The 20,851-nt window shown below is 55.3% G+C and overlaps 3 protein-coding genes across 3 annotated transcripts; 2 read left to right on the top strand and 1 right to left on the bottom strand.

Moving 5' to 3' along the window:
- Positions 1 to 770: 770 nt before the first annotated feature.
- On the top strand, positions 771 to 6,226 carry BESB_080420 (adaptor complexes medium subunit family protein; the record flags this gene model as incomplete). The annotated part of the gene is made up of 10 exons (XM_029366404.1): positions 771 to 897; positions 1,458 to 1,603; positions 2,114 to 2,308; positions 2,660 to 3,218; positions 3,616 to 3,702; positions 3,851 to 3,930; positions 4,409 to 4,567; positions 4,879 to 5,025; positions 5,390 to 5,575; positions 6,137 to 6,226. 10 exons carry the CDS (start codon positions 771 to 773, stop codon positions 6,224 to 6,226), a joined length of 1,776 nt encoding a protein of 591 aa, XP_029217835.1.
- Positions 6,227 to 8,419: 2,193 nt separating this feature from the next.
- On the bottom strand, positions 8,420 to 11,182 carry BESB_080410 (uncharacterized protein; the record flags this gene model as incomplete). The annotated part of the gene is made up of 5 exons (XM_029366403.1): positions 8,420 to 8,842; positions 9,131 to 9,373; positions 9,756 to 9,836; positions 10,181 to 10,435; positions 10,787 to 11,182. The coding sequence occupies 5 exons, from the start codon at positions 11,180 to 11,182 to the stop codon at positions 8,420 to 8,422; spliced, it is 1,398 nt and encodes a 465-aa protein (XP_029217834.1).
- A 5,298-nt stretch (positions 11,183 to 16,480) lies between these two features.
- Positions 16,481 to 20,277, top strand: BESB_080400 (uncharacterized protein; the record flags this gene model as incomplete). Its single annotated transcript, XM_029366402.1, has 4 exons — positions 16,481 to 16,600; positions 17,273 to 18,378; positions 18,700 to 19,119; positions 19,617 to 20,277. 4 exons carry the CDS (start codon positions 16,481 to 16,483, stop codon positions 20,275 to 20,277), a joined length of 2,307 nt encoding a protein of 768 aa, XP_029217833.1.
- Between the last annotated feature and the right edge of the window lie 574 nt (positions 20,278 to 20,851).

Genomic DNA, 20,851 nt, shown 5'->3' with positions numbered 1-20,851 from the left:
TGTAACGGAAACCTCGATTTCTCTGTTTTTTTCCCTCAGCTCTGCGCCCTCAGAGTTCAGTCGTTCTCGAATCGGATACGTTCGCATGCAAGGCTCTGATGCTGCGCCGGGGCAAAACGCTGTGCACTTTCCTCTGCGCACGGACCTCTGCTCGTTCTCCAGAATTCCCTTCTTGAGACCCGTGTGAACTCCACAAACTGACACAGAGTCTTTTACCAACTGCTAACTCGCCAACAAACTAACTCGATGGATCTGCGTGACTTCCTCTGTATTCCTGTTGTTTTCTCGTCTCCCTAATCCTCGGAACCGCTCTCGTCGTGAAAGTAACCTGTCGTTGCCCCTGAGAGCCTGTCTTTTCCGCACATTTTCTCCACCGTCAGCCGTCGTTACCGCGGGAGAGACGTTGTAGGTACACTCTGTTGGCCTGCTCCGGAACCAGGTCGTTCTCTTTTGCGTCTCGTTTGACTTCTGCAAGGTATCGCTGACTCTACAGAGGCTACGTCTATCAATTTGCGACAGCCTTCATCTCTCATTTGGTTCCTGCGAAATTCCTCGCCTCGTCGTCTTCACAGAGTACGGGAGGAGGTGCTGCAGCGGTGGTGCTCCGTGGGCTGTACATACACCTTGCCGCTGGGCCTGATTCGCTGCTTGGTAGGCCCGCCAGTCCTTTCTGGCTGTCGGTTCTCTCCGTTACCGCAGGCTGAAGCCGCGTCCCCTTGTTTTCTCGTTCTCGTGCCATTTCTTTCTCTCTTCCCCAGCTTTTCGCCAAGATGACTGTCATCAGCGCGTGTATCATGAGCCGGCAGAAGCCGCTGCTTGCTCGCCAGTTCGTGGAGATCTCCAAGGTCCGCATTGAGGGTCTGATGAATGCTTTCCTCAAGCTCGTTGAGCACGCAGGTACGCGACTGTCGGTTTTCTGCTGAGTCTCTGGTTCGCTGTCTCTCGAAGCGACAACGAAGCAGAGTCTTTTCGGGTATCGTTTTAGCGTTCTTCTGTCAAGCTCTTGTTCGCTCGGCGCCTCGGGCGGAGGAGCTCTCCAGTCCACAGTTGCTGTTCACTATGTGCAGATCGAGCGCTTTCACGTTCGTTTGCAGTCGTTTCAAATGGGGCGGCGTGTGTGGCGCCTACGCTGATGCGTATACGCCGCGAAATCTGATTCTTGTTCACGCGGAATCTGCGCATACCCTGAGACGTGTTTTCCATAATCGTGTGTCCCGTCCACTCGCATGCGCCGGCGCGTCGGCGCGACCCGCAAGTCTGCCTTTGTCCTTCTGCGACCCGCTCGGAACGCCTCGACATACTACTTTCTCTCTCCATGGCATGGCATGGCATGCATATTTATATGTTTATATATATTTATATATTTGGAAATTCGTTTTTTCCGTCTCTGCCATCGGCCTGCGCATTGCTGGCACCTTTTCTCTGAGTCACTGCTTTTGTTTGTGTGCGTTTCGCAGGGGCAGATCACACGTACGTCGAGTCGGACTGCGTGCGCTACGTGTACCAGCCGCTGGATAACGTTTACCTCGTTCTCATCACCACTAAGCAGAGCAACATTCTCGAGGATCTGCAGACTCTGCGGGTCTTTGCCACCATCGTGCAAGTAAGAATCGTGTCGCATGAGTATCCTCTCGCGTGCCGCTTGTCTGCGCTTGCGGCGCGCAACAAATCCGTCAATAGGACAGGACAGAATAATGAGTGGAGATCATCGTCCGCGCTGGTATATCGAAGAGGGAGCATATTCGACGCGCGTAGTAGGTCTTGCCCCCGTAAACTCTGAACTCTCTTAGTCCCGTTGTGTCCGTGTTCATATAAATATACGTATTCACATATATTGTATATACATGTATATACATATATATACGTATACATATGTTCATGCAGTCAAATCATATCACAGACTGCAAGAAATGGCAATCGCTGCTTCGTGTATATATATACATACACCTGCGCCACCTCTGTACATATATGTATATTCGTATCAGCTTCTCTGGCGCCTTTTGTTTCGAATTTTCGTCGTGGCCGTGTGTGGCTGGCGATTCGTCTCTTACGCTCGTCTCTGTGTGACTGCGTCTGCAGTGAAGTCCGCGGTGCGCGTTCTCTGCTTTTTCAGGATGCATGCTCCCGAGAGGGTTTGAGCGGAGGCGTCAACGTGGAGCAGGTTGTCTTGGAGAACGCGTTTTCGATTGTATTCATGGTGGACGAGTTGATTTCATTCGGCCTTCGCGAGGCGCTCACGCTCGCGCAGATCCGGACGTTCACCGATATGGATTCGCACGAAGAAAAGCTCCAGCGAATCATTCAGGAGGTAGGCGAGTGCACAGAGCCACGGACACGACCGGTTTCGGTGTATTGTGTGAGTCTTCGTTCTATGTTCGCTCTCAAACTGTCTTTTCGCGCGCGACAGGCCTGTGACGCAGCCGCGGTCTTTCGCGGGGTGCGCCGCCCGCAGTTCTACTGTGCCCCTGTTTGTGCCGGGCGGGGGAGGGGGGGGCAGTCGGCCGCTGCGTGACCCTCCCGGCTTCTCGCTCCGCGCCCCGTGCTGGGAACTTTTCACTTCCCCAGTAGTATCAGACTGCTTGCTTTCGGGCCTCAACTGGCCTCGTGTGTCCCTGACCCTCTAGGATTGGCTTGCTCGCTTTTTCTCGGCGTCTCTCAGGGCAAAGAGAAGGAGGAGAAGGAGCGCCGCCGGCAGATCGCGCAGCGGCTGGACAAGGAGCGCGCGGCGAGCGCGAAGACCAAGCCGCCGTCGTCCCAGGGCCCCGACTCGTCTTTCCTTTCCTCTGCTTCCTCGCTCGTGTCTTCCCCTAACGTGCCCAGCCTGTCTGCGGCTGCAGACTACATCAACATGTACGGGGGGAGCCTCGAGAGCCTCGCGGCCCTGTCCTCTGCGAATGCCCACGCGGGGCCCAGCGGCGCACGCCTCGACGGAGGAAGCGCCGCCCCGAGCGGCTACTACGGCGGAAGCGCCTGCGGCGCGGCCCCTGGAAGGGGCATGCAGCTCGGGCCCCAGCGCGCGGCGCCCCTCTCAGGCGCCGGCCTCGACGCCGGCGCCCCGCACCCAGTAGTGGGGGTCGGGGCCTTTGGAGCCCAGGGCGCCACGGGCCCGGAGAGACAGGCCGGCGCCCCCGGCGCAGACGCTGCGCACCTCTTGGGCCCGCGCGCCGACGCCGACGAAGCCAGCGCGCTGGCAGCCGCGGTCGGTGGAGGCCCTGCAGGTGAGAGGAAACACGAAAATAAAAAAGGTGACTTGTCGCGAACGCCTCGGGAAGAAGCCATGCACGGGGAGGGGGGGGGCACTTCTTCAGCGAGAGAGTCGGGTGTGAGCAGAGACAGCACGAGAGTTTTTTCACGCACCAGGCGGAAGCAGAGGGGTCTCCGCCGTGGAAGGCTAGATTGGCTAGCGAGCCCGTGTCCCCAGCGGTCAGGACGTGGAGCCCACTGCGAAGGGCGCTGCAAGCGGAGACTCGTATCCGTTCGAGAGCAGAAAAACCAAGCGGAAACCGACGGACGCGGGAGAGGACAAGGGCCGCGTCGCTTTTCCTGTCGTGACTCTTGGCGACTGCAGACGAAGGAAAACGTGGGAAAACTCCTTTTTCTTTTTCCTTTCGACAGGCGCGCCGACGATGGTGAATCCGCTCGTTGAACCCGTTCAGGCGCTGATCGAGGAGAAGGTCAAAGGCACGTTGCAAGCTGAGGGAGGTAAGCGATGAGAAAAAATCCCAGACGCGAAGCTCGCGCCGCGACCAGAGACGAGTCTTCGGCGGCCAGGCCTGGGATGAGTCAAGGGATGCGCGAGGAGAAGAAACGCTCACGCTGTCAGCGATCTCCGCTCGTCTCTTCTCTTCAGGCGTCGATGAACTCGACATCCAAGGCACGTTCTTCGTCACGGTGTACGACCCCAACAAGGCAGGCCTCGCGGCATTTAGGGTGAGGATACCGGGCGCGAGGGACCGCTCGGGGGCCGGGGGGGGGGGGGGGGGGGGGGGGGGGAGGGAAAAAGAGGAGAGCGGGCGACGAAGAGCCGAAGTCGAGAGATCCGCATCATTTTGTCTTCTTTTTTCTCGTGGGTGCGGCTGGTCTGGCCGCGTGCGGCTCGGAGGGGCTGTGGCGAGATCCGACTGCGTGTCCCTCCTTTCCGTTTCTTTTTCCGGTCGATATTGTGGAAAGGAGATTCTGTGCGCGAGGTTTCATGAGCCTTTCTCACCTGGTTTTTGGCGGGCTGCATGCTCTAGGTCCTCTGCTCCATTCCACGGGTTAGGTAGGGTCGGCGTCCTAGGTCTGGCGGGCGCCTCCGGGGCGGCGTGCGCAGACTCGCAGAGTTAAGATTGGTTCCTCTTTGCCCTTTTTCTCCTCTTTTTTCTTGCTGAAGCGCGGCGCGCCTGTCGATTGCTTGGCGTGCATGCAGATATCTCCTGAGGATCGCCGCTTCAAAACGAAAGTCCATCCGAACATGAACCGCGCAAGCTACGCGCAAAATGTGCTTGAGCTCCGCGACCCCACGCGGGCCTACGCCCCCAGAACGCCCGCCGCCATCCTCAAGTGGCGCCTGCAGACCAAGGACGAGGTGAGAAGAACTTTCTAATGCTACCTCAACCCTATACTTACATTCTTGTCCCCATACATATACATACGAATATACGTAAACACATAGTTGCATGTACTATTTATATATATATATCCACATTTACACATATACGTATATATATTTTTTTTATGTACGTATGCTGGAGTGATATCGGCAGAGCGGGAAAGGCGTGCATAGAGCTACCGCGGCACCCGGCGCGTTGCTCAAGCATCTCGCACCCGCGCGCGCATCTGTCTTGCGTGTGTGAAGGCATGGGGTGTCTGCATGCGAATGGTGTTTCGATTTTTCAGGGGCTGTGCCCGATGGCGATCAGCTGCTGGCCGTCTGTGGCGCCGAACGGCGTGACGCTGACGGTGGAGGTCGAGGCCACAGAGCCGTCTCGCGTTCTCCACGACGTTCACTTCTCTTTTACCTGCCCAGGCAACGTTCCTCACCAGGTGGGCCGATGGAAACAATGGATTTCTGCAGCCCCAGCCGACGCCCCGCAGACTCCCTACACAAAAAACGTCTATCTATATATATTTTTTATGTGTATGTAAACGCATATTCGTACACTGTGTATTTATCTATGTATATGTATATGCATATTCGTAAACTGCATATATATATGTATATATTTGTATTTGCATATGCATGGAGGCTAGGCAGGCGGGGCGGGTGTGCGTGGGGTGCTGATTTTACCGAGTCAAGAGCAACACGGTTCAGCAGGCACATCCTCTCTCTTCTCCACGCCGCGCGTCTCTGTCGTGCGGATCGGCGACTGGATTTCAAGTCTTGTTTTTTTTTTCTCGTCTTTTCCAGGTGCTTCGTGTGGATGGAGGCGAAACGCAGCACGATGGCATGTCGCTCCACTGGCGGCTGCCGCAGATGTCTGCTTCTGGCGAGCTCGCGACGGCGACGCTCGAGTTCTTCGCGGCGACAGACATCAACACTGTTTTGCCTTTCTCTGCGGAGATGCGTTCGACCGAGAGTATCTGCGCCTTCGATGTAAGCTTGACGCCGAAGCCGCTCACTCACGCCAGCTCGCTTTCTCCTGCGTTTCGCGGCGCTGTCGCGGCCTCTCCTCTCTCTCTCTGCGGCTAGGGCAGTCTGCGGAGAGGCTTTCTTCTTCCTTCACTCGTTCTGGCTGCGCTCTCGCGGGGAGAGTTAAGGCCCCCGCCTTCTTTTCGGTCGTGCCTCTCGAGTTGAGGGGGTGGAGTACCTGGAGTCGAGATGATCTGGTTTTTTTTTGTTGTGCGTGGAGGGGCTGCGGAATCTCTTTCACGGAAGGGCCGGTTTAGAAGAGCAGGGCTACCGCGTTTCTCTTCTTTCTTCGAAGCGTTAACTGGAGAAGTAGAAGCTTCTGTTACGCGGGATTCCGGAAGAGCGCCGCCTAGCTCTTGGCTTGGCGTTGGAGGTTAAGACGCCGTCTTCGCGACTCCTGCTTCGCACGTTTCGGCGCACCCTTAGGATTCTCCTCTATGCTGCTTCATCATAGCCTTGCAGCCTCCGCTGATTCCTCCTCTTTCGTCTTAAAAACCGTTTTTGTTGGTTTTTTTATTCTTTCAGGTGCTTGAGTGCTACCACATGGAGAAGGCAGAGCCGATTGCGTACGCGCTCACGCGACGCACAGACTACATGCTCACGATTCGCGCATAAAAAGCGTTTCTGTGAGGAAAGGCGAACGCCACGGAGGCACCACACGTAAGCGAAGAGGAAGTGACACGCGCCTATCTTTTGCGAGAAAACGACGAAGCGGCGAGTCGCAGGGAAACTGAAACAAACGAGAGCGATCGTGAGGAAAAAGTATAGGGCGAGAGGAGGGAGACGTTAGGGATTCTACTTGCATTCTGTGCAGGAATGGCATTTGTGAAGGCGTGTGGAGACCGTCCTCCCGCTTCTCTGCGCAACGCGTTTAATGTGATCGTGCTTTAGAGCGTTTTTCTCGGTTTCTTTCTGTGTGTCAACCGCTGCGCGTTTTTAAGGAGAGGCTGTTTGCGCGTTGGCGAACCTGCCAGCTTTCTTCTCTGTTTTCTTCCCCTTTCCGCTTCGCTGCGATCACTAGGAGTAGGAGCGGAAAGGCCCGCAGAGGCCATTCTTGGCGGCGGGGGCGTGCCCGTTGGCTTGCTCGAGGCGCCTGCGCCTTTCAAGTTTGCAGTCAGACAGATGCGCAGCGACCTCACGCAGCTTGAGACTTCCCACATTTTTTCGAAGACTAGCTAAGCCTGTTGCTCACGCCACATCTGCACTTACCGGACTTCTCCGCGCAATCGTGAAGCTCTGATTGTATGTTTATACTCAAGTAACAGTTGTATCATGACTACAGATGTCAAGCAGACAGCATATCTATGTATATATTTTTTTTTGGTTTCTAGAGACTGAGACGAGGAGGCGTGGAAGCGTAGCATCTGCACGAGTCTGTAGCTGTCATGCCCGTCGGGCCCCAAGCACTCCGCACTCTCGCGGAAGATGCTTTCAAAAAGAAACACGGAAAGCTTTAAACTGCCGTGTAGAGGACTAGGAAGTTCTTTATGGCCCGCAGCCGCCGGAACTTAACAGCTTCGGGCAAAGAAATCCCCTGCAGTCAGTCACGCATCGCCATACGCATGTGCTCACTATTTCACAGGATATCCCCAAGGCCCGCTGGTAGTGGAGAAGCAGCTCTAGTCGAAACCGAGCCGCAGAGGTCTATTGCTGGCTTATCAAGACGGAAGCGTTCACTCAGATGTGCTCGTGTCTCAAGATACGGGTGCGCTGGGGGGTCTCTGCTCGGAAGCAGCATCACAAAATATCGCGGGAGTAGGGCATTGTGTACGGCACTCTGCGCAGCGGCGTGCCATACATCTGAGGCGTTCACTTGAGCAGAGCATTTTGAGTTTATTTGCTTCGGCACGTCCTCTCCTGCTGAGGGACGCGGAAGCCGAAGCTCTGCGCCGCGTGAAGATCCCCGCCGTCGAGCGAGAAGTCTGCAAAAGGGGGCTACGGACTGCGACGCTGCTTGGCTCGAGCTGTAGCGGCCGCTATTGTCAAATGATGCGTCCACTGTCCGTAGAAACTTCCATGTGAGTTATCTGCTCAGCAAAACGCAGATGCTAAGAATGGCGTAGGAGATAAGCGTGAGTTTGAGTGCAGGCCAAATAGGGCTCTCTCGGGTCGGACTGAGACAAACACGGAATGGAGAGGCAGACGTGTTGCGTTCCGCGGACGAGACTGAATGGAGTCGAATCATACTGCAGGCAAGAATCCAGTAAAGTCCTTCCTGCCGGAAAATCGGCGTGCTTCACTTTCCTTCCGCACAAAACAAATTCCGCGGCTGCACAAACAATTTGCAGCTCTCCGGAGGACTGTTAAGTCTAGGCAGGCTGTGGAAGACCTTAAGTCTCCTCTACTCCACTCCCGCGCGAAAACGCCGGGGCCACGATCCTTCTTTGGGGCACCGAAACACCCGCAACTCCCCCCCCCCTACATTTCCCAAATCCTTTTTCTTCCGCTCAGAAACGACTTGAGCAGACCTCGTGCATCGATCGGCATGCGCTTCACATATTTCTGCACTTCGGGTCACACACAAACGCGCGGAAGGGTGAGAGAGTCCAGCCCCCCCCTCCACACGCACATGCGTTTCATTGCTGCATTCAGGCGAATAAACTTGCTCACATGCCTTCACGCAACGTGAGTGCTAGAAAGCGAACAGCCTGATAGAATAGACTGATAGGTAGGCATATCTGCATCTACTAGCATCCGCCGCAAACAGGTATGCGCTCACAGCTGCGCGTGTGGAGCGGCGTTGTCTTCAACATGAATGCGCAGATGCAGCGGGTGACGCCTGCGCCTATGTTTCCCCAGCCCCACGCTCTAGCCCGCAGCGGAGAGCCGCGCGGCGGAGGGCCGCGGGCCCGTGAGCCCGGCGTCGGCTGGGCGCTGCGAGGCTGCTGCTGGCTGTGGAGAGAACTCGGCGAGCGATGGACATCGCCTGAGAGGAGACGCAGGGGGGAGCGCTGGCGACAGCCCCCGCGGGCCGTTCGCAACCTCTTGACTTGGCGTCTGAACGGCTGGAGTGAAACTCGAAGGCGACAGAGACGCATACGAGGAAGCCTCAGAAACGGGTGTCGAGGCACTCGCGCCTTGGTACACAGCTGAGGCCGTCGTCAACAAGGATCGCAGTCCTCTGTGGAACGACAGCGAGGCGTCCCGCGCCGTCGGCTTCTCGTCGAAAGGCAACGCATGCGGAGACGGGCAGGGCGACCACGACGAAACTCGAACAGCCGCCGGCGGGTGCTGAAGGCAACGCAGGATCGGGCTCGCAGCTGCACATGTGTACGTCGCGGGGGTAAGGGGGGCGGGGGGGGGGGGGGGGCGAAGGGGGGGAAAGCGTTACGGTGGGGCACGTGCAGCGTCTTTTTCCACGAAATAGAAAAACGTGGGAAATACAGGGTAGCTCTCCGACGCATGTGAAAAGCAGGCACAGGCGGCTCACGGCATGCACATGCAGACAGACATTCCGCCGCGTGAGCCAGCCAGATGCGTTGCCGCTTGCCCTCGCGTATACAGGCTCTTCTCACGTACCAGAAAGCAGTTTGATGCTGCGAAAACTCCGTCGTACGCCCCGTTCTCACGGAGCCGACACGAGCCCAAGGAGACCGGAGCCACTCGCGGGGCCGACGGCGACGCCGGGTTCCATGTGTGATCGCGGGGTGTTTCAGACGCATGCGCGCCGTCAGTCGTGGCCGCTGCGCGCAGCCGAGATTTCGCTGCAGCGGAGCCGCTGGCTGGCTCAGTCAGCTCCGCACCCTTCCGCTGCGTCTCATGCTGCACAAACGCCCGTAGGCGAGACACATGCAGATATACAGGCGCTGCAGAAGGCACGGAAGCCTCGGCGGGGGCGACCGCAAGCTCGCTGACTTGACGAACGCGAATACATGGATGTTCCCACACACACACCGCACTCCTCCCCGGAATTCTGGGTCCGAAAAGGACGCATTCGAACCGCCTCTACAGGCGTGGAGGGCAGACAGAACTCCACAGCAACAAACGAGTTCTCTGGTCGAAAGGAGGGCTGGTCACGAGAAGAAGCGCCTTTTTCTGTGTCACCCTCTCCCACTCAGCAGACTTCTGTGGCGGCCCTTGGGTCGTGAGCGGGACTGTAAGGACACTGGAAGAAAACAGCTTCTTGATTTATTTTCCTCCTTACCAGGATCCTTTCCAAAAGTTCTCTGTGCACGCCGATAAATGTGCAGAGGCCCTCCAGCTTGTAGCATGCGCGACTCGCCTCCTGTACATGCGACATCGCAGAGCGGCTGCACCAACGGATCCTCCATCGCAACTCTCTCTCCCGTAGGACAACGCCAGTGACGCGTACCCCAATTGCTAGCTAACGCGTCTTTTCACATTCTGCATGAGGCTTGGGAAGGATTGACAGACGGCAGCTAATCCGTTGCGTTGGCGGCGGGATCTACCGTAGCTAAGCCTGAGTTAGAGAGCCCTCTGCATTGACTCTTCAGGCACCGAATCCCTCCGCTGAAACAGTAGAATCCCGTGAAACGGCCGTCCGCAGCTGTCTTAACATCGCACAAACCCCAACTCACGCATCAGACAAAAAGAGGAACAAATGCTTACGGCATGCGCGAGGACGCATTCTGCCTCAGATGCCGAGCAAGAGCGGCACGTTGGCGTGTATCTTCTAGGCTCGCGCCGTGGATATGGCGAGGAGACTTCCGCTTCGGAGAGGCCATCCACCTGAGCGCGCTGTTGAAGGTTTTCTCTGGCGGTAAAGAATTGGAAGTTGCTGTACAGGGTTCGAACCCGAGGCGAAGCCTCCAGCGGGAGGAGGCCTTCCAGCAGAGCAGTCTCACGCTGAAACAGCACAACATCCTAGAAGTGCAGGCGCACCACAAGGGACGATAAAGAAACTCTACACCTCAGGAGTCGGCACAAGGTGGAATCGGAGACCCCTGTGAAACCCGCAGCCAGGCAGACTCGGAGGAGGATCCAATCCGTGAGTGTTCTCCGGTATTCACCATCTACTCAGAACCGTCACCCCTGGAGAGGCCAAAGTGAAATGCGACGTGTTCAGCTAAAAACTAATTGACACAATCCTCAAAGACTGTCCTAAGATTATGTGGCTAGAGTTCTGGCAGCTTATCGAGTTTGAGTTCTCGAAAGCAACATCGTTAGGTCAGAAACACGCAAGACCGAGAGCGGAGTTGTTGAAGGGGTACTCACCTGCTTGAACAGGGAGATCTCAGCCATGCGCCTCTCACACTGCGCGCATGGCGCCGCGTGCCTCTCCACGTGTGCAGGAAGGACAACCATGCGGGCGCGCGGCCTGTCGGCTGCCTGGGCGCTTCGCGCGCTCTCCTTTTCCTTCGCCTTCGCTATCTCCAGCGCGCGCAGCAGCCGCGGCTCGAGCTCGAATTCCTTAAGGAGACGGAGGAATCGACCCCGATCGACAGCCAGAAGCAGACTGGCGTCGTGTCCTGCGGCTCCTCGTCCGCTGCCAGACGCCGCGCCAGATCCGGGCCATTGATAGCTGCCTCCCCTTCCTGTCTGTTCCAACAGAAGAGCCTGTGAACCGGCAAGAGCCATAGCTCCCGCGACGCCGCCCGGGTGGTTCCCCATTTGGCTAGTCAGCGAGCAACGACCAAGAAAAAAAGAATTCGAGTCCCTCTCGGGCACTCCGCCGACAGTGCGGCGAGGGGGAGGGATGCTGCGTTATCTTTCAAGGTGTAGTATACAGTCTCCTTGCAGTTTGGCCGGTTCGCGGCCGCATCATTGTAGGGCCTATGGAAAATAGATCGCCACTCTGCTGACCCCAGTTATCACCCTCCGCGCGAGAGGCCACGCACGGACGCATAACTCAAGAATGCTGCGTTTCGTTTGGAGGCATCACAGCGAGCACCGATTACACCACCTCTGCTAGACGCCTGGCAGGTTCGGCTGCCTCGCTTCATGCCCCGATGATGCGCCGCGCTCAATTGCAGTTCAGTAGAGCACAGTTGGAGCTACCCGAAACAATCTTTTTGACTCGAGTCACAGAACTTGGGGGTGCGGAAATAAAGGCAGCTTTCCCATCAAGAACGACAGCAGATACAACACCGACTTTCGCACGTCGCTGCTGCATATGACGACGAGTCTGCTGGGACATTATCGCCAGGAATAATCTGCCCTCGATGTCGAGAGCCCTCCAACCCGCAAAGCTGCATTTCAAGCTTCTGAAGCACCGAAAATGTTGACGCCAAGAAGCATATACACTGTCAAAGCAGAAGGGTGAGACACATGGACTGTCTGGATGTTTCAGACCAAGCGATACGCCACACATGACCAGCGCGAATTGAGGCTGGACGACGTTGCGGGGACTTGCACGCAGGACCGACAGACTCAACAGAACCCGCCACTGAGAATGGCCGTCCTTGGTCCACAAGAAAACCACATTTCCTCCTCAAAGGGAAAACAAACTTCATTCAAGCAGGCACTGGGAAGGAAAAAATGAAATCGCTCGTTAAAAGAGAGTATGACCACGATGGCCCCAGACATTCGCACTGCTTTCGGGGTTTCCAGTGCCCCGTGCTCTGCGAAACAAGACAGGCGAACGGTTGCGCAGGTATGAGATTCAAGGACCTCAAGACTTCGTTTTGGATGAATGCTCGAAAACGACATACAGGAGCTGTTTCTTTGCTCGAAACCGGGAATTTCCTTACCCCTGCACGCCTCCGAGCGAGCGCATTCACAGCTGCTGCGCAGCTGGAACGGCTCTCGATGGTGCCGATTATGTCGCTCGACATGTTGGCGCCTGCATAGGGCCAGTCTGCGCCTCGTGGCTTGGCGCCGCGATTCTATCCTGTGCATGCCGAGGCTATTGGTGCGCGTCAAGTTTGCCTTCATTGAGAAATTCGCAAATCCAAAGAAGTCGCGGGATGCGCATAGGTCCCGCTGCGATTAATTCGTTAGTCGGACGCGGTTCTCAAAAAGGAGAGAGGCCGCGCGGCCACGGGGTTGAGCCGGAGTCAAGCAGACTGTCTGGCGCTGGGGGAGCCGCGGTGGCGACGGTTGATGAAAGCGATGGAAATGGTCGGCCGTATTCGGACATGATATGGTGATCCATGCACTTTACAAGTCTGATGGTGCGATGTCGCTCCGAAACATAGCAGTAGAGCGCCTGTGGCAAGTCCGTGCTAGGCAGCCGAAGATACTCACTCGCAAGGCTACAGCGAGCTGGGGACGCGCGGCGCGCGCTGTGTTCCGAAGGAAAATCACGTTATGCTTCTGCGTTGAACGAAGACCAGAAACGCACCATTACTGCGGGCAAACTGAAAAAGCTCATGCCTCAGCAGAGGCTGCGGTCCATAAAAAGGAGCCAGCGCGGGGCTCCTCAGAGCCGCCGAGTGAGTGTCACAGACATGGGGATGATCGAGGCGACCGCGTACTACCAGTCTACGTCCACCGAAGCGCATGTAGCGGAAGAGAAACAACTCTAAGATAGTGCCGGCAGCAGCTGTGTCGAGCCTAGGATGCTGCATATATACCTAGATCTGCCATCCTACGCCCTCAAGCTTCCCGGCTATCGCTCTGGGTTCACTACTGTGTACACACAAGGTAGAGACGCTTGTCCGTTTCTCTTCATCTCGAGAGTGTCTTGCATGTCTTTTCACGCTCATAATTACCACATCAGACAGCATAATACAGAAACGTACGGGTCAGTTTCGTGGGCAACTCAGATTTACAGCGAATGCCTCGCATCTGACGCGCGAACGCGTTTACAGGGTGGTGCCTTAACACCCTGGTTGTCTTGGAAAAGGAAGCTGATTTTAGAGTGCTTCCTGAACTTCAAGGTTAATGTATCACCCTTCAGGTGGCCTCACAGTTTTTATATGCCATACAGTTTCCCTTTCTCCCAAATGCGTCCCGCTACCACGACGCCGTCCTCCGCTCGGGCAACGAACCCCGGGCCGCGGAGCTTGCCCTTGCCAACATGCCCCACATAGAGCCTTCTCTGGAAAACCGGTTTCCCTTTTCGTCCGTGCAGCTCCCTTCAATACAGCTGCCTTCCACTAAAATTCCTCCGTCTGGGAGAACGCCTTTGCTTCCGTTCTTCACCGTCCAGAGTCGGCCCTCGCGTAGCTCTCCGTCGAATCTGTAAAGATCCAGCAGAGCACGCCTCAGAGAATTGGGGGGTTGACGTTGTATTGATACGTGTAGAAGCTTTCCAGGCACACCATCAGGTTAAAATACTGCAGTGCACCTCCGTGGTGCCTCCTCCCTGGTCAGACTAACAGACGCTCCATGTGTGACCGAAAAGGTTTTCCGTTCTGTGAATGGGTGAAGTTTAGTGTTAGTGTGTGTGACGGACATGTGAACCCAGTTTTACAGTGGCGCACGGAGCTCAGATCAAACAGACACACCCCGGCTCTCGTAAAGTAGTACATCATGAATCGAGGGTTTACTGCCATCTCGCAGTCTTAGGCCCTCCCTGGGCACCCCTGTTCACATTGTCTAATCCTGTGGTCTGCGAGTGGCAGACGCAAACGTCTTTCCCAACCACAGCGGAAAGTAGGCTGCCGTTTTTGGCCAGCAGCGGAAACGGAAGCAAATGACATGTTTCCGTCAGGTGAAAAGCCCTTCTAGTTTGCTCTTCGGCCTTGCATGTTTCACCCACGCCTCCACAGTGGATCGAATGCTCTGTCCTTGCCAGTGTATGGGTGGCCATTTCGCCACTCTCCCTCAAAAGTAACCCGCGGGCTTTCGCACAAATCCCCAAATTCACCTGAGCACCGAAAGAATGATGGAGAGGCACGGGCACAATGACCGTTATGTTGCAAAGCACGGTCGACGTGGTGCACTGCTGAGCGGCATCGTAAGGAACAGTGCTTCCCTGAAATGTGTGACAGCTGAAACGGCACTCAACAGGTAACTGTATCAAGCTGTAGCATGAGACCTACGAGCCTGTAACACTCGCATCCTTTGTAGCACTCGCTCTATTCACAGTTTCCCGCCAAATAGACGCACTACCATGCCGCAGCCGCAATCAAACTTACACTGGTGATTATACAGCGTCAGGGGAGGGCCTTCCCCATAGCTGCTGTACACCAGTAAAGCTGGCAATTTGGCCGGAAAAAGACGGGACGCGTACGCGCAGACACAGCATCTACACCAAGAGCTCCTTTTGGCGAGCTACTTTAAGGAAAGGAATGGTGTTTGAGTAGCGGCGCAGGGAGCCTTGTGTAGCGACCCTCTGGCCTGGGCGTACTAGCGATGTCTCGCCCCGCCTCGGGAGACAATGCAAGATGTGTTTCCCTCGAGTCGAGGGGCGAGGAGTGAAAATTATACTGGAAAGCCGGAAGGCTTGTATACAGAACTCTCTGGGCGTTCAACTCATGAGGGCACGAGAAACGGGGAGAAACAAGTTGACACAGAAACAGATGGTACGTTCTCGCTAAGGTGGCCACGGCAGGCTGGCACAAGAATCATAGAGAGCACTTGTTCCAAGCTTGCTCACGAAAGAGACATGGATTTTCCGTCACAGAAGGTACGAGATCAGCTCCAGGCTTCTGAGGGAGGCCGCAGCTGCTGCTAGACTTGGGGCATAACGTAGTTCTTGTGTTGAGTCGAGGACGTGTTCCTTCTCCGGGGTACGGGCACCAGTTTGAGTTGCGACGATGAAGGCTTTCCAGTGCCGCATCACGAAGTTCTCCACCGTTCAACTTACAGAAATGCGGCGTTCATGATGCGGGAAGAGAAGCACATGAGTCTGAGTTCCAGCCATTCTCTTGGGTGAGCCTTCAGGGGAAGGGACAACACAACAGCATGTGTGTCTTCGCAGTATCTCGGCCTCCTGTGAGGATGCCACACCGTAGCTAGCTGTGCGAGAAAGGTGTCCAGCCACAGTCACCCCACAGTCACCCGACGGGTACAAACAGTGGACGCTATATATAGGTATGAAGGATATATATGGAAGCAGCTCGCGTATATAGTAGCTGATGAGAGGGCGTTCGCGTTGGAAACAGTCTTATATGGTTTCGTGCCACCAGTTTCGTACAGCTTCGCTGCTCAACGGATACTGACGTATCAGTCAATAGGTAACAGATTCTTGGTGCTGTACTTCTCAGAATACCTGAGTTCCTATTGGAACGGTGCTCCATCCTTTAACTTACGTTCAGATGATCCGCTGTCCATGCAGGCGTCCACATTGATATGCATGTACCTGAACTATATATTGGAGTATGCATGTACACCTACAAATATACCTGATCCTTGTGTCAACGACTCGCGTTATTGGCAGGTGTTCGCTGAATGGTGCAATTTCTCAACCGGTTGGTTTCTGCTCTTCATAGACAAGCGAGCTACGAGAGACCGCCATGCTATCTCAGTTTGTCAAAGGTGACCGAGGGAGCGCATCAAGCAGGCGCAACATATTTTGTTGGGCGACTCTTCAGGCTTGCAGCTCGCCACGCGTGATCTGGATGTCTAGTGTGTGATGCAGATGTCTAAGCGGTTCTTCATAAAGCGACGAAATCCCAACTGAGATGCGGTCCACGCGTGTCGTCTGTTTAGTTACACAGCTATCTAGCAGGAATCCGAGTTCACTGTCAAAGAGCTGGCAAAGCGGCTAAGGCCGCGAGAAGCTGGCTCCTGATCCCAGCGTGCGAGATCTCGAGTGCATGACGGCTGGCGTGCGTTACTCATGAAGCGTTTCCCCTCGAATGTTTTCCAAAGAATACAGCGAAGAACATCTCAATCCCAATTTTCTCCTTCAGCGTAGTCGCTGGAGCGACCACGAGACGAAAACAGCGACCAGGAGTGGACTGGGCAACGGTTGGCGTGCGAGAACGTGTGTAGCTTAGGGACTGACTCTACAGTAAGTATTTACGGGTTCGCGGGTGAAAGAACACGCAGTCTGACTTGCACTTGTTTTGCTCTCTTATGCTGCGATTTACTCGGTTTCTGGAGATCATCGCCCGTAGCGGACGATCATGCATTACAGATGAGCGACAGTTCAAGGTGTTCCGAGCTTTTGTACCGGCTTTCGCGACAAGTCAATCGGTGCGGCGTTTTTGGGCTCGGACATGGGTGGTCGATCCTCTCCTTGCACATTCGTGCTGAAAAACAATTTTGTTTCCATCATGAGGCGAGCTCCGGTCAGAATGCATTGACTGCAACATCCGGTGAATTTTGTAACGCTCCCTCAGAGAATCAAGCAGGCAACAGGCAACGTGCCAAAGTCTTGGAATCTTGGTTCCTTATGTAACGCTGTGGCGTACTTTTGAGCAAAGGTTTTGAGGGTTTCCACAACGACACTGTTCAGGTTTCGTGGAGTTGCTCTTAGCAGTTGTTTTTTGTTCACGTGCTGGACGTTTCCAGCCGAGGAAATGTGATCAGATCCCGGGAAGAGTCTGGAGGTTTGACAGGTTTGGTAGGCATCCTCCGTAGTCTTTAAAGCCGTCAGTGCTGTTTTAGTTTTTGTTTGTAATCCGGACTCGTGCGCCAAGCTGGAGTCCTGCGGTTTACAGGCGCCACAAGTTTGCTAAGAGGAATGTTGAGACAGTCAGGAGGATTTCTCTATGTGTACGCATTTCTTGGTTACGGTTGTTGCTGGCTCTCATCTCCGTCTTCAATAAGCTGTTTTCCGCGGGTGTGCCATCTGAAGCCTGGAGTGATCCCCCGAGTCTGCCGTCGTATTCTACCTCCGAAGCCTCATGAAAAAATGCTATTTAGTGCGTTACCTTCACGATAAAGTATGGAGAACAAACGACTACAACTTTTCCAGAGTCCATCTTGCTCGGTCGGGGAATAACGGCGCGTATCGATACTTCCCGCCGTCTGGGCCAAGGCGGCTACGGTGTTGTGTACGTCGGTTCCTGTTCCCCCTCTGGACAACGAGTCGCGATAAAAGTCGTCCAGTGCCAACAGCAGGTTTTGCTTCTGCTCGATCGCGTGAGAAGGTACCAGCTGGAGCAGCGCCGGGCAGACTGGCTTTCTGAGAGCTCGACGGACACGAACTCCAGCTCGTATTCGCTGCCGGCAGCTGAGGTAGATGACGACACCAGAAAAGACTCCACTGAATCGTATGGAGGGGCCACCTCTGCCACCATAGAGACGACACCTCGTGGGGAACCACTGCCGGCGAAGGACGTCATGCGCGCTCTGGCGCCCCATCCCATTCTGCCCTCGCCGAGCTCAATGTCGGCCTGTGAAGAATCTGATTTCGCTGAGACCGCAACCGAGGGAGAGGCGAGGCAGGAGGACACGTTTGCTGGTAGCGAGTCGGAGATCGAGATCGAGCCGGCCGCTGTTGCGACGCAGGAAAACACGCAGGAAGACGGCGGCTGTTTGGAACAGGGAGAGGGGAACCCAAGTTCGACTCAGGAGGCACAGGAGCTCCAGCAGGAGCAGAAAGAGGATGAGGCGTCGATATCGACGGAGCTGAAGACAAATGCCGACGGCGAACCCAGCAAAGCTCCCACTCGTGTGCCCCCACGGGGGGCTGCGTTTTCTCGAAACCGAAAGGGCAGCACTGCGCTTGACTCACCCCGGAGCTCCTCCCTCCAGGCGATGTTCGAGTCTGCTCATCTGCTGCGCGTCTACGGAATTTATCCTTGTCTCCAAAGTAGCCGCTTGTTCACGGTTATGGAAAGACTTGAAGGGCCTCCGCTCCGTGCGCACCTTCTTGAGGAGTACTCCGAGACGCTGCCTACCGAAGAGGAAGCATTTCAGATTGTGTTTCCTGTGCTCAAAGGACTCCAGGAGATCCACGAAAGAGGACTAAGAGGGAATTTCGACAGGACTAGGAGCAGCATGGGGTTTAACGTCGTGGCCCACATGTATGCATATGCAAACGAACGCATATGTGTATGTTAAAATCCAGTGTAGCACGATATTCACGTTCTTACACATCCGCTAGAGTATGAAAAGCCGACCTGAAAATCGTCTGCGTCTCGTGTAGTCTGCCCCATTTCTTCGGGATTCGTGTTTGTTTATTTTTTCGTGTCTGCAGTAAATCCACGGGGACATCAAGATCGAGAACCTGATATTTCGTCAGTCGTCTCCGACCCCAGAGACGCTTACAATCGTGGACGTCGACACTCTCCTTCCCCACATCCCTGGAGATGACGGGTTCACGCCGCTCCCTGCGAACTGTCCAGCCTCGTGGGCGGCGGCGAGAATCGCCAAGGGACACAACTGCATGTCTCAGGCTCAAGCGGAGAAGCGGAGCTTCTGTGCAAGCGAAATCCTTTGAGATGGGCCTGCGCCCCTCCTCCCGCGAGATACGGCACCGGGGCGCAGTGCGGATGTTCACGCGCAGGTGAGCAGGTGGAAACTGGTTCGAATGCTCTGAAGGGGGGAAGCGGTTTCAGGAACTACGCTCTTGGGAAGGAGAGTGTACGTACAGCTTGCAGGAGATGCCCTGCATGCGTCGGCTATGCGTTCACTCCGCAGTGCATCCCCTACGAGGCCCTCGTGGAAAAGAAAGTGTCGCCCTGGGTGGACGTCTACGCCGTAGGGTGTCTGCTGTACCTCCTTGTAGAGGGGTGCTTCCCGCACGAGCCGGTGAATGTTGCCAGGTAAGAAATTCATTGGAAAACCGGAGTTTTATACCCTAATCCTCAAGGTGTCTCCCCCAGGCTCGCCACGTGCAGTCGTGCTGCGTTATAAAGCATGAGCCTTCCCGTGTTGCCGCTGTGAGAGATATGCAGGTCAAAAAGCTTCCGGAAAGCCTTGAACTTAGTGTATGGTCGATGATTTGTTCACAGTGAGTGGTCGCCTCTCTGGGGACAGGGTAGCTGGCGTTTCGTTGCAGGGAGGAAGACCGGCTTCTTGCAGGCAGGAATCAGGCTCGGAAGGAACGAGGCTCTGTGGTGTGTTAGGAAGAAAAAGATTGTCTCCACTATCTCCTGGCTTTCATGTATTCCGCTCTGCGCAATGGCATTTGCAGTAATGGGTTTGCTAATCTCGGAGAGAGAAGCATACTGTAGGCCGAGCCCGTGTTCAACAGAGCTGATCGGAATTACTCGGGCGTGTGCGAGAACTTCATGAGGCGCCTTCTGCACGGAAACTGCAGATACCGGATTGCGGATGCGACCGAGGCCCTTCAGCATCCCTGGATTGTCCATATGGCTCGTTTGCTTGAGGAAAAGCAGGAGGAAACGAACAGAGAATTAGACGATGCCGACTCGAAGGAGCTGGCGGAAGAGATGGAGGAGGCAGACGACGCAGCAGAGCAAGAAGGGGGATGCAAAGGCCCGAACGTACCGAATTCCGAAAGTACCGACGAGCATGCCAGTTATGAATTGCGAGACGAGGATTACACTACCAAGCCGCCGAAAACCGGAGCTGTGACGGAGCCCTCACGGCCCTGTTTCCACCCGGTTGAGTCCGCTTCAGAGCTTCCAGACCAGGCAGCCGCGGCAGAAGTTGAACACACCGAACGACCGGGAGTGATGGAGCAGTCAACGCAGGAAGAGGGCGAGGCCTCTGAAGAGAATCACCCAGAGTTCAGCTCCGAAGAATGTTTGTCTCAGGAACAGAAGACCGTGGGATCTGCTGCTCCGCTGTCCACGCCGGTAGCGGAAGCTCGTGGGGAGGAAAATGGTGGTATTGACATCATCGGAGGTATCGTTGATTTTATAGTGCGCTTCGCCGTTGGAGATGAGTCTCGGAGACGCCTGCTTGAGGAAAGATGGAGACAGGAGGAAGATAGAGAGCGGGCTCTGGCGAAATAGAGTGGTAGCTGCTTGTAGTCGACGGTATCCGCGTCTTCTCTTGTCCAGCTGCAACTGGAGTGTCGCACGAAGTTCCGGCCGCGAAACCGAGCCCCCTGCTACTGCAACCTGCGTCATTTCACGCGGCTGAAGAGAACTTGTCCGCTGAGCAAAGCGTGTCGCGCACGCTAGGCTGGAAGAACTGGAAATCACCGCTTAATCATGTTTATCATCGCAACGCAGTTTGGCTACATGGCTCTGTGTCGGTGATGTTTCTCCATTCGTCATCGTGTTGATCTACCCTTTCCCGCTCTGCAGCTGTCACGCAAGCTTTTTGTGCTTTGGCTTGGATGCTTGCCTGATGACCATTGTGTGGAAATCCACTGTGGCCCAGGTTCCAGGACAAAGGGATTTTGTGATTTATTTTATGTGATAGGCTTGTCCAGCTCTGAATAGAGGGTAGCAGAGCCACACAACAGATGCCTTTCCTGCCGTCCTTTTTACTGGGTATGTTGCATGGCAGAGCAAGGTAAACCGTGTGGAGTAGGGTACGTTTGTTGCTTTTTGTATCTGGTCTCTCAGTGCCACTGTTTTC

The sequence above is a fragment of the Besnoitia besnoiti genome, chromosome VII, assembly GCF_002563875.1.
Source record: "Besnoitia besnoiti strain Bb-Ger1 chromosome VII, whole genome shotgun sequence".
NCBI classification, from domain to species: Eukaryota; Apicomplexa; class Conoidasida; order Eucoccidiorida; family Sarcocystidae; genus Besnoitia; species Besnoitia besnoiti.
This window is presented reverse-complemented; position numbering and strand designations above follow the sequence as displayed.